This window comes from Penicillium antarcticum (assembly GCF_028974205.1).
Source record: "Penicillium antarcticum strain IBT 31339 chromosome Unknown utg000008l_segment0_segment0, whole genome shotgun sequence".
In the NCBI taxonomy this organism is placed as follows: Eukaryota; Fungi; Ascomycota; class Eurotiomycetes; order Eurotiales; family Aspergillaceae; genus Penicillium; species Penicillium antarcticum.
In genome coordinates this window covers 1019449-1031289 of record NW_026695306.1, presented here as the reverse complement: position 1 = coordinate 1031289, position 11841 = coordinate 1019449, and the positions used below count along the sequence as shown (strand labels likewise).

Genomic DNA, 11841 nt, shown 5'->3' with positions numbered 1-11841 from the left:
TGGACTTCGGAAATCTAAAAAACCTCGAAAAACTGTTCGGCCTGTAGAAGCTACAGCAAAATATCAACAATAAACGAAAACACGACAACAAAACACGTATTCTAAAAGCTATATGAATGTCGAGAGACAGAAAATAAACCACATCTCCATTTGTCGCTTCGTCCGTAAGTACTCTAGGCGAACACAATACAGACACCTCCATGAAAAGAACAAAAAACAACGGAGTACAGCGAGGTGATGCAGCCAGAGAAGCTCTCATATCAATATTGGAATCGAGCAGATGCGTCTACACCACAGAGTCCTAACCCACAAGGAGAGAGGGGCATAGACACTCCTCATGACCTGCCGAAGCAAGCAACGAAGCGCGGATTCCTGGTGAAATGGTACTAAAGAAGAGAAAAAGAAAGAAGAAGAAGAAACGGAAGGAGAAGCGAGGGTATTTATACCAAGAGCGTTTGCTCCCATCGAGTCATGTGTTCAACCAAAATTGGCGGGGGCAAACGGCTGCTACTCCGCAGGAAGGATGAAAAGAAAAGAAAAGTCTCGAGTCGTATCTCATTATTCGTCATATGCTACCAGCAAGCAAAGGGCAAAAGTCGATGCAAGTCCCCATCAGAACAGCTTCTCTTCCAAGTCACGTTCATCGAACGGATCCCCAAATTCATCTGTAATTAGGAAGTTAGCACACACCACTCGGCACTCGAGGCTTCTCGAGAAACAGAACATGTTCACGCACCTAAGCTGAAATCCTGGTCAACAACAAACTCCATAGCCCGATGAACATCATCCTGAGCGCGCTTCGATTTCCAAGCTGCAATACCCGATTCCCATTCCCCGGCCTTATCCGCAACAGAAGCTTTGCGCACATCGACTGAAGCTTGCGCACCCGCAAAAGGAGCGGCCGAGTGTTGTGTCTGCGAGCCGGGCGGGGAGAGCTCCGTTGCGCCAGCCGGAGCCTGGGCAATACCAGTAGGCGTGAGGGCACCAGTGCCGCCTTGGCCGCTGTGGAGGGATTCAACTGACGAGGTCATTTCGGAGTCGCCGTCTGGGTCTTTGGGATCTGATGGTTGTGTTAATGATGGAAGGTGAAGATGTAGCAGGAAGAGAGTAAGGGAGAGAGGCCGAAAGTAGGTGGGTAGGGAGCTTCGCTATCGATACCGGGGCCCACTGTGCCCTTCGTCTTTCTTTGTAGGGTTGCAGGGAATGGGGACTTACCCAGAGCCATGAGGAATAAAGAATTCACAGAGTAGATATTCAGATGTGTTGTTTGTAGTTGGAGATATGTGGGCGGAGGGAGATGTTGATGACAGGCGGTGGCCCCGGGATTTTGTGAATTTTCTTCTTTCCTTTACGTTCTTTATAGACTGAACATACAATTATCGTCGCTTTTGGATGTTCACTTGCATATTCATTTCATTCAGACTTTCTACATATCATTCTTCATCTTTTCTTCCTTGCGCATTTCCGCTTGAACGTGCTGTCAGTGTGCAATGAGCGCAAACTCCGGCGATGTTCCCGATGCCTGGGAGGATTCGTGGGAAAACCAAGTCGATGTATGTGATTGTGTGCAACTCGCCAGCATTCGCCAGGCGACATCTACAACTTGCATTTCAAGATTTCCATACTGATGGCTACTCAACAGAAACTAGATCCAACGTCTACCCCGCCAGAGAAGAAAGTCTCGTCAAAGGTGACCAAGGCGCAACGCAGAGCGCAACAAGCAGAATTCAATCGCCAACTATGGGCTGAAGCGTATGCATTCCTTACGATCCGATCCTCACCCTTCACACGTTAATTCAAACCCCAGTGAATCCCCCGAAACATTCCACTTCGTCGAAGCCCGCGCCGAGGTACCCCTCAAGCAGGACTTCAAGCCGGCCGTTACACTACTTAGCCGGAAACCACAGCTAGTAACGAGACAGAATTCCGCAGGCGGAGTCAGCGCCGCAGCAGCCGGCCTCAATAAGCTCGGACTAGACGACGACGACGACTCAGACGACGAAACCAAGCCGCCCGAGCCAACACCCGAAGAGCGCCAGGCCATCGCACTCAAGAACCGGGAAGAGAAGCAGCGCAAGTACGAAGAAGTTCGCGAACGACTGTTCGGTAGTTCCTCTGCGACTGTCTCTGGCAACTCCTCGCCTGGGAGTACGACTCCGCCTCGGCAGAATCACTCTGGCGAGGGCAGAGGGAGGGGCAAGGGCCGTGGTGGTGGCAGGGATCTTCGCGAGAAGAGAGATTCTTCGTCCGCTTCCAACAAGTCTTCTAGACATCTCTACGACCCGTCTAGTCCTGGCAAATCTAATACTCCGTTCTCACGGGGAGGAGGCCGGCCGCAGCTTGAGCGGTCTGGCTCTGATACGCCGCCGCAGCAACCTGTGCGCGCTCCTCGAGGCCCTGATGCTAGTGGAAGGGGTGGATTCAAATTTGGCAACAGAGGTGCTCGAATTGGCTAATGTACTTTTCGTCCCTATTGTTGTCTATACCACCTGATTTCAGGGGAGATCTTCTCCTGAGTTGATTGCATTTGCGACCTGAGATGTGTTTGGGCGGTTTTCTGAGGGAGAGTCAGCAAGCTGGCATTGGATGTCGAAATGGAGTAGGATCTACTCACGGGCATAGCGCTGGTAACTGTCGAGGTACAGCTCGTCCGTGCTAGTCGTCGCCTGGACATGCTGGTCGTTTTCAATTGCATCCACCCAAGCCGCCAATCTACTTCCCTCCTCGGCATCTGGCCATTCTCGGTATGGCTTCAGGACTCTTTTCAGCCGGATTATCCATGGCGCAGCTTGGACATCCACAAGACTCATCTGCGCGCCCAGAAAGAACGGACCCTTGGGATGTGCCGCTTCCAGCAATTGCTCGATTGAGCTTCGCAGATCTTGCGCCTTTTGGACTTGTGTCTGCTCGTTCTGTTCTTGCAGGACGCGATAGAAATTCGCCACAATATGCCGATTGATCTAGTGTTATCAGTGATGGGATTCAACGAAACAAACATTCGTGGATGGCTGTCTACTCACATGGTCTGCCCACAGTCGGCAGTGAGCACGCAGCTTCGCATCTCGCGGTAGCAATGCAGTCCCCGCGTTCAAATCCTCGAGCTGTTATGAAAGGTTCAGTGAGCGGACTAGCATACGAGTATCTAAGGGCTCCTCACATATTCCAACAACACATTGCTCTCATAGCATCCCCAGTCATCATGTCGCAATGCTGGAACAAGTCCCCTTGGATTCACCTCCAGCAGGGAATCGGGCTTTTGATAGGGGTCCACTTCAATGTACTGATACGGGATACCTTTCATCTCCAATGCAATCCATACCCGCTGCACAAAGGGGCTGCAGACAAACAGAGTCAGATATATCCACGCAGTAAATCATGGGGCATCTCACCAGAAACAACTTCCATACAGCTTGAGATTAGACTCGGCGGCGTGTTTGTCCACCGTCTCAGCGGCCAGACCTGTCGCTTTTGTATGGTATGACTTTTGGCTCCGTCCTGAAGACATGGTTTGTTCCTATTGTATGGGATGTTAGGGCATCGAGGAATAGTTTCAGGAATCTTGCCGTGTAATGTGACACGCTGATGTGGGGATATCATATGAAGTCAAGACCGTGACGTGACGTATGCGGGGAGGTCTAAGTCCCAAACAAACGTACCATTTTATTTCTTTTGTCCTTAGTTTCCCTATTCAGATATCGCTGCACACTATTTTTCTTGACGCGGTCGCTCTCTTCTAGTGTATGTCGATGGCCACCAGCCACACCGTCATTCTTCCCATTGGCGCCGTTGCCATTCACTCGTTGGATTGTATAGTATCTCGCCCCGTTTGCACCAGGATGATTAGGCGGAAGGCTGTGACTAGGAGTGATCATTTGAAACGCCTGCCCACTGCTTTTTCTCGTGCTTTCCGGGGTGTCCAAAGCCCATGTAAATATACCAGGAACAGCAATTGGAGCCGCGGAAGGCGCAGGAGCAGAAACAGGAGCAGGACTCGAGTCCACAGGCATGATATCCGCACTTGACTCGATCTGCGGAAAGTATTCAACAACTTTAATCTTGACATGGCAAAGATCTCGCTCTCTAGCCGTGCGCTTGCGCTTCTTCTTTTCTGGGTTATCCGACTTGGGCGTACCAGGCGGTCGACCTCTCAATCGACAGTCCCAGTAATGAGAAACAAAGGGTCTACTCTTGTACCGTTGCGTCGAGCGATGCGAGTACACATTATCAACGTGCGGGAAATAAGTCTGAAACCTGTACAGTGAAGCAAGTCAGTACCCAGTGATATCATCCATACATGGCGCGCATTGAAGACCATACTCCTCCTCGCTCAACGTAATCATTTCATCAACATTAAATAGCTTGTTTCGCCAATACTCCAGATTAGGAGCATCCGGAACAATCTTCATACCGGCTTCTTCAGAAGTCGTGCTGAAAGATACCGGTCCAATAGGCTCAACATCTAGCGCTATAAATTCCGGTTGAAATGATTGAGACGGTGACTCGAGCATCACCAGTCCATTATTATTCTGCGTCGAGTGCGCGCCATTGGGACTGGGATTCCCAACCCCAAGTACGCTTTGCGATAGTGTTGTCGGTGGCATCATTTGCCCAGCGGGAGAGTCCTGCAAGGCTTCTCGCATCTGTGCTAGATGCGCGCTATCATCAATTCCATTGTTGAAGTCGCGCGATTGCTGTAAGCTCATGCGAGCCGGGGCTTGGCCTTGCGGTTGTAAATGTGGAGTAGCGCCCGCGCTGGCTCCATGGCGATCGGCATGCGATTGATGGTGGGTTGGGGTTGTGCTTAGGAAATGATTCACCGCGCCGTGCTGAGGGCGGATGAAGCTGTGGGGACGTGTCGCGTTGGGGTCGACATCGGGGCGGTACTGGAATGGCTCAAAAAGATTGTTCAGGGGCGAGTTGTTCATGGACATTGCCATGCGGGCGACTATCTCGTCCCTGGAAAGGTGGAGCGGCATGCTGCTTTTGAGGGTTGGAGTTGCTGAGTTGCTGGGTGTGGGGGAAAGCTCGGATCATTCCGTGCTGCTCTAAGCAAATAACCACATAACGACTGTGAGACAACTCTGGACTTTGAGCTTGAATACAATTATTGCCTATCTGTTTCGTGCTATTGCACGTTCAATGTAAAAGTCAAATATAGCTGAGAGCAATAGGTGGCTCCGCTCAATCTAAGCCTACAGGCCCTTCTTGCCTGCATGTTTCTTCGCCGCCTCTGAGTTCTTGAAAGGGAATCCTGTCGTTCTCTTGTCTGCGCCTGTGCGACGACTAATCTTGCCATTGCTGCTGGCAAAGAGCATACACCATAGCCCAACAGCCGCAAGGCCCGAAGACCCAGCCACAGCAATGGCAAAAACGCCCTGTCCACCGCCGACATACCAAGTATAGGCATAGAATGCACACACGGCGTGGTAAACAGACGTCACCATGAGAGTTGGCACGGCGTATGGAGCCTTGGGGTCATCCTCGTCTGCCGCAACAGAGTCCTTGATATCAGAGGTTAAAGGGATTGAACCGGTCAACATCACAGTCAGGACGGTGATCGTGAAAAGACTGAGGCCGAGGCATCGGGCGAAGTAGATCTCCATAGCTGATGGCGCAAAAGGTTAACATAGATCAAGAATGGCTTTTGACATGAACGTTGTGATATGACATGGACATCATTCGGACAGTTCTGGATGACGTACAGGATGCGGGTCGAGTCTCATCCAGTAGCATGGATACTATCATGCTTGGTCCAGCAATCAAGGGTAGGCTTTGAAGCGACAGCCATGCAGCCGTCGAGTACGTGTAGGCGTGAAACACCTTTCAGTCTTTAGTTCCTGTTCATTCAAAGCCTGTCTTGTATAACTTGAACTGCACAGTATTGACTCACATCCATTTTGCACAGTTTGCTGAGTTTTCCAAGAACTTTGAAGCTTGAGGGGATTGAGGTAAATACCAAGAAGAGAAGCTTCGCAAGGCTGAAGCATTATATGTAAGTGACGTCAGATCAAACATCCCGTTTGTCCTGTTTGCACTAGATTCATTCTCCAATTACGATGACAAGGAAAACTATCAAGTATTTTTGATTGATGAAATATATAGAATGGTTTTAAATGCAAGGAAGAGCGCCTCTTAAGACCACAAACGCCTAAAGATAGAAAAAGCCCATGAGATCGATAACCCATTAAACGTGCCTTCTGTTTTGCGTGAGACTGGTTGTTCACTGACCCATTTGACTTGCGCGCAAATATCTTGTGAAGCTGTTGTCCTGGTTTGAAGGGGCGCTCTGAGAGCCAGAAAGTGCCTCCTTGTAACGCTGGGAGAGACCCTCATCGTTGCCCGCATCAGCTCCCTCGTAGTCTTCATAATCGCTATCAGCCTCGCCATCAGCCAGACCGCGCTTGATGATATTGTCTTCATCATCCTCAGCCTCACTGACAGTCTCAGGCTCGTGGCTAGGGCCCTTCTGTGTGCGTGCGCTAGATCCAGAGACGCTCATATCCTTCATTAGCTTTCCAAGTTCAAGCTCTCGCTGGGATTCCTTCTGCTCTTCCCGCTCCTTCTTTTTACGCTCAAGCTCGGGCTTGTAATCACGCTCAAATTCCTGGCGCTTGGTCTCCACGGCCTCAAAGAACTCGTCAACACCGTCGCCGGTCATGGAGCTGACTCCAACAACACTTAAGTGGCGGTAGAACTCCTCCAGCATCAGACTCATGCTGTTCAGCAAAGATCCCATGTATCCACTGCCAGAGCCGAAGCCACCAGCACCACCTTCGGTTCCGAAGGCTCCAGATTCCTCTTCCTGTCGCAAAGCCTGCTGGAATATATCAAAGTCTGTCATCCATTCTTTGGCGAATTCAGCGTCCTTAACATCAGTTTTGTTGAAGACCAGAATCATAGGTAGTTTGGTCTTGTACAAGATACTGCATGCGTAAAGCATGTTGCTCATAAAGGTACTGGTAGAGCTGGCACGGGGTGTGTCGATGATATAGGCGATGACTGTGGGGAATGATGACGCGAGAGTCTCGAGAAGAATGCTACCCGAGGCACTCCAGACGAAAACTTCAATTTGGCCAGGGGTGTCGACCAGAATGTGTTCGATGGGCTTTGCGGAAGGGTTTTCGGGGTTCGGAGCCGTGCGCTTTTCGAGGAGAGAGATGATTTGGTCGACCTTGGTGGCGAAGAGGTTGAGAGAGGTCAGAATACCTCCATTGGGACCAAGGTTATACTGCTTCATCACTTCTTTGTAGTTGATCGAGTCCCGGATATCAATGTTGCTATCAAAGGGCACAGAGTGCACCGCGGGGTCGAGGTTGAGGACATATGGCACCGTATTCTTTTCGTGAAGATGGGAGTTGATTCTCTGCATAAATGTCGTCTTTCCTGAGCCTGTTGCATTGAAAATGGTTAGATCTTAGCAGGTTAATTGGTCAAGGGCAATTGCATCTAACCTGCCATGCCCACGCAGACCACGGACACTGGAGACGGCATGTTGATGGGATTTGACGTAGAAAGACCCGATAAAAACAGTCGTGATACAATATCTGTTAAAATGCAGACGTGTGATGGAAGTGTCGGAGATGCGCAAGTGAAGAACGATAAGCTCTTTTTTTGCTGAAATCTTTTTGTCGCGGGGAAGATCTGCGCGTGGACCGCCCGGCACTTTAAACGTCATTCCAACACAGCTTTTTGCTTAGCTTCATCCCCTTTCCACACCAGCACCATGACTTTAGAAGACTTTGAAAAGTCATTGGCCGAGGGTAGGGACCGGCGACACGAAAGAAGCGATCGAGAGCGACGCCATCGAGATGACCGCGACCGCGACCGCGACCACAGCAAAGACCGCTCGAGGCATCACCGCTCTCACTATTCATCCCATCATCGGCGACATTCTTCGAGATCGCGGGAACGTGGCAGCGATCGAAGCCGTGAGCCGCGGCACCGTGACGATGATGGCCACCGACACAAGCGTTCGCGTCATTCTACCGACCAAGGCGACGAACACGACCATAAGCGCCGACACCGATCCAAGGAGGGAGAGCCTTCTGCTGCCAAATCAGTGGTCCAGGAAGGACCTAGTAGCTTAAAGCGGGACTCCTGGATGGAAGCTCCTTCCGCCCTTGACGTTGAATACGTTCGTCGGCCAGATCATACGCAAAAGGTGGAAGACAAACCGAAAATGCTCTCAGCAGACTATGAGTTGAAGATCCACAACAAAGAGATGAATCAACATCTACGGGATCTCGCGGACGGAAAGACCGTTGAGGAGATAGAGGACGAGCCTGCCCAGCATGAGGTCGACTACACTTTTGGAGACTCGGGCTCACAGTGGAGGATGACGAAGCTTAAAGGAGTGTACAGAGAGGCGGAGGAAAGCGGACGACCTTTAGATGAGATTGCTGTTGAGCGGTTTGGCGATCTCAGGTCATTCGATGACGCCCGGGAAGAAGAAACCGAGGTTGAACGTCGCAAAACATACGGCAAATCCTACGTTGGCAAGGACAAGCCTAGCGGGGAACTGTTCCAAGAGAGAAAGCTTCAGATCGATGCTAAACGAGGCCCTCTTGAGCATGTCCGTGATCCCGAGCAAGAGCTCCAAGCGGAGGGCCAAGGCAAGAAAATGGATACCGTGCCTCCTTCAAATACAACCAGGCCCCTTGATATGACTGCATTGAACCGCATGAAAGCTCAGATGATGAAGGCGAAGCTCAAGGGTGGTCCAGAAGCTCCCGAACTTGAAAATAAATACAATGCTGCGGCTGCGGCAATGTCGAACCGCAAAGAATCTGATGTTGTGGTTCTTGGCGTTATGGAGAACCGAATGTTGGCAGGCTCAAGGAACGAGGTTAAGTCAATTGACACCAAGAGAGGCCGCGAAAGAGGCCAAGTGGAAGCAAACGAAGACATGAGTATCGAGGATATGGTTCGTGAAGAGCGCAAGACCCGTGGCCAACCTGGCGGAGAAGGACAACGATTGGCAGAGCGAATCGGCCGCGATGCTAAGTTCGAGGTATGTCTATTACTTTTCTTTGCGCCTATCATACTAACCCAATTGTAGAATGACCTGGAGTACATGGATGACAATGCGTCCAAGCTCGCCAAGCGGATGCATCGATCTGAAATTGACCTCAAAAACACGACTATCAACGACTTCCACAAGATGAACCGGATCTTGGACAACTGCCCACTTTGTCACAATGAAGACAAGGGCACACCCCCAGTTGCCCCAGTGGTGTCCCTTGCGACAAGAGTCTTCCTCACACTTCCCACCGAACCCGAGATCAGCGAAGGCGGTGCTACCATCGTACCAATTCAACATCGCACTAACCTATTGGAGTGCGATGACGATGAGTGGGAAGAAATCCGCAACTTCATGAAGAGTCTCACACGCATGTACCACGACCAAGGTCGCGATGTAATCTTCTACGAGAACGCAGCCCAGCCACAACGCAAACGACACGCATCTATGGAAGTGGTTCCATTGCCCTACAGCCTTGGAGAAACGTCTCCCGCGTTTTTCAAAGAGGCGATCCTCAGCGCAGAGTCAGAATGGTCGCAGCATCGCAAGCTTATTGATACCCTGGCCAAATCAAAGCAAGGAATGGGCCGGTCTGCATTCCGCCGAAGCCTAGTTAAGGAGATGCCATATTTCCACGTCTGGTTCGAACTCGATGGTGGCCTGGGCCATATTGTGGAAGATGATTCTCGCTGGCCCCGGGGTGATCTCTTTGCTCGAGAGATCATCGGTGGTATGCTGGATGTTGCGCCGGACGTTATCAAGCGACAGGGACGCTGGAACCGTGGTGACCGCCGAATTGACGGTTTCAGAAAGCGATGGAGGAAGTTCGACTGGACTCGTGTATTAGTTGAAGGGTCTTGAAGTTGTTTGGCTCGCTCTATGTATAATTGAACAGCATTCGAATCTATATCTAACCCCATTGGGCCACCAAAGAGCTATCAAATTGTATTTCCGATAAACTCCGCATGCAACCGCATAGCACTTCTCTATCTAGGAAGACTTTAGCTCGGACGACTTTCCGAAGTCATCTAAGGTTCGTCGGGGAAAGCCGATAAGTCTGGCGGGGGACATTTCTCGGCCGATGCTCATGTCTCTTATCAATAGGTTTCTTTCTTATTCTTCGATGGTTCATTTAGTTGGTCTTCCTTCTCGTCCATTGACGGTTCTTCTCTCGGTAATTCACCGGGCTAACTAAACAAGCATCACTTGCATAATATTCCGCTGAGTTGAGACATATTAAGAAAAGGCGCCTCAGGTAGTTCCACCTGAAATTTTGTTATTGGATGATTGAGAGGCAATCCAGAGGGCGTTGAATGAAAACGATATTACATCGTTCTACATCCTCGATTCACTGATTGTCTTCTTGCATACAGAACCCTGCAAAATCACAATGAGCTCTACCGGTGCTAAGCCCAAAGTTCTCCTCCTTGGAAGTGTTGACCAGTACGTCTACTTCTCACCCAGAACTGATAACTCCCTACTAACCCGGGAACAGTGCTTCTACAGCCTGGACCGCATTGGGTGAAGTAGCAGACCTAGTCGAGCCAATAGCAACCAACCGCGCAGAGTTCATCCAAGAATGCAAAGACGGCAAATTAGATGGTGTTGTCGCGGTCTATCGGACGTTCTTCTCCGGAAAGATGACAGGGCTTGTTGATGAAGAACTTGTGAATATACTGCCAAGCTCGCTCAAATATATTGCGCATTGTGGTACGTCTTCTATAGACAATTGTCAAAGGACAAGCTAATCTAGTACCTCTACAGGAGCGGGATATGACCAAATCGATGTCCATGCATGCAGCACCCGCAACCCTCCAATCCGGGTTTCCAATGTCCCAACCGCAGTGGATGATGCCACGGCCGATATAAACATGTTCCTGATTCTGGGCGCACTGCGCAACTTCAACACCGGCATGAACGCCCTTCGCCAGGGAAGGTGGCGTGGAAAGCCTGCACCACCTCTCGGTCATGACCCTCAAGGAAAAGTCCTTGGTATTTTGGGAATGGGTGGTATTGGGCGCAACCTGAAGAAGAAGGCTGAGGCCTTTGGGATGAACGTTGTTTACCATAATCGCCGCAAGTTGAGCGATGAACTGTCTGATGGGGCTGAATATGTGCCGTTTGATGTGCTTTTGTCTTCCAGTGATGTGATCAGTTTGAACTTGCCGTTGAATGTAAGTTGTTGTCGAAGTTGTGGTTGAGATATGTGATGCTGACGATAGAAGAAAAACACTCGCCATATTATCAGCAGAGCCGAACTCGCCAAGATGAAAGATGGTGTCGTTGTTGTTAACACCGCTCGTGGGGCTGTCATGGATGAGGCTGCCTTGGTTGAGGCCCTCGATAGTGGCAAGGTGTTTTCAGCTGGTCTCGATGTGTTCGAAGAGGAGCCTACAATTCACCCTGGTCTTCTTAGCAACCAGAATGTGATGCTTGTGCCTCATATGGGCACTTGGACTAGTGAGGTGAGTATCTAATGTTTCTATTTCTGTGATGTTGCCATAAGCTAACTATGGTAGACCCTTCTCGCTATGGAAGAGTGGGCTATTGAGAATATCAGCATGGCTATCCAATTTGGGAAGCTGAAGAGCCCGGTTCCAGAACAGGCTGATCTGTAGATACCACGGGGTTGCAGAAGCTTAGATACGTCGATGCATACAGTAATAGTTCTTTTGGATTCACCTTTTTGACACTAAAAGCTGGAATAACCCCACGAGCCCTGCATAGGAAATGGTAGAGCTTGAAAACATAACTCTGATTTGTCTAAACGTATAACATTGCCATAGATGACCAGACTTTATGTTAAGTTTTTCATAGACCTG

The 11841-nt window shown here is 50.1% G+C and overlaps 7 protein-coding genes across 7 annotated transcripts; 3 read left to right on the top strand and 4 right to left on the bottom strand.

The window, feature by feature from the left end:
* Positions 1-612: 612 nt before the first annotated feature.
* N7508_007929 (uncharacterized protein) lies at positions 613-1225 on the bottom strand (the record flags this gene model as incomplete). The annotated part of the gene is made up of 3 exons (XM_058465993.1): positions 613-665; positions 737-1060; positions 1216-1225. The coding sequence occupies 3 exons, from the start codon at positions 1223-1225 to the stop codon at positions 613-615; spliced, it is 387 nt and encodes a 128-aa protein (XP_058317321.1).
* Positions 1226-1490: 265 nt separating this feature from the next.
* N7508_007928 (uncharacterized protein) lies at positions 1491-2456 on the top strand (the record flags this gene model as incomplete). Its single annotated transcript, XM_058465992.1, has 3 exons — positions 1491-1553; positions 1643-1752; positions 1808-2456. 3 exons carry the CDS (start codon positions 1491-1493, stop codon positions 2454-2456), a joined length of 822 nt encoding a protein of 273 aa, XP_058317320.1.
* Positions 2457-2495: 39 nt separating this feature from the next.
* Positions 2496-4976, bottom strand: N7508_007927 (glutathione S-transferase family protein; the record flags this gene model as incomplete). The annotated part of the gene is made up of 7 exons (XM_058465991.1): positions 2496-2557; positions 2615-2960; positions 3021-3101; positions 3158-3335; positions 3390-3514; positions 3657-4251; positions 4318-4976. The coding sequence occupies 7 exons, from the start codon at positions 4974-4976 to the stop codon at positions 2496-2498; spliced, it is 2046 nt and encodes a 681-aa protein (XP_058317319.1).
* A 216-nt stretch (positions 4977-5192) lies between these two features.
* N7508_007926 (uncharacterized protein) lies at positions 5193-5896 on the bottom strand (the record flags this gene model as incomplete). Its single annotated transcript, XM_058465990.1, has 3 exons — positions 5193-5605; positions 5703-5820; positions 5891-5896. 3 exons carry the CDS (start codon positions 5894-5896, stop codon positions 5193-5195), a joined length of 537 nt encoding a protein of 178 aa, XP_058317318.1.
* Positions 5897-6220: 324 nt separating this feature from the next.
* N7508_007925 (putative ATP binding protein) lies at positions 6221-7491 on the bottom strand (the record flags this gene model as incomplete). Its single annotated transcript, XM_058465989.1, has 2 exons — positions 6221-7389; positions 7452-7491. 2 exons carry the CDS (start codon positions 7489-7491, stop codon positions 6221-6223), a joined length of 1209 nt encoding a protein of 402 aa, XP_058317317.1.
* Positions 7492-7723: 232 nt separating this feature from the next.
* On the top strand, positions 7724-9880 carry N7508_007924 (putative cell cycle control protein (Cwf19); the record flags this gene model as incomplete). The annotated part of the gene is made up of 2 exons (XM_058465988.1): positions 7724-9010; positions 9059-9880. The coding sequence occupies 2 exons, from the start codon at positions 7724-7726 to the stop codon at positions 9878-9880; spliced, it is 2109 nt and encodes a 702-aa protein (XP_058317316.1).
* Positions 9881-10409: 529 nt separating this feature from the next.
* N7508_007923 (D-mandelate dehydrogenase-like dehydrogenase) lies at positions 10410-11637 on the top strand (the record flags this gene model as incomplete). The annotated part of the gene is made up of 5 exons (XM_058465987.1): positions 10410-10462; positions 10515-10729; positions 10784-11193; positions 11242-11484; positions 11539-11637. 5 exons carry the CDS (start codon positions 10410-10412, stop codon positions 11635-11637), a joined length of 1020 nt encoding a protein of 339 aa, XP_058317315.1.
* Between the last annotated feature and the right edge of the window lie 204 nt (positions 11638-11841).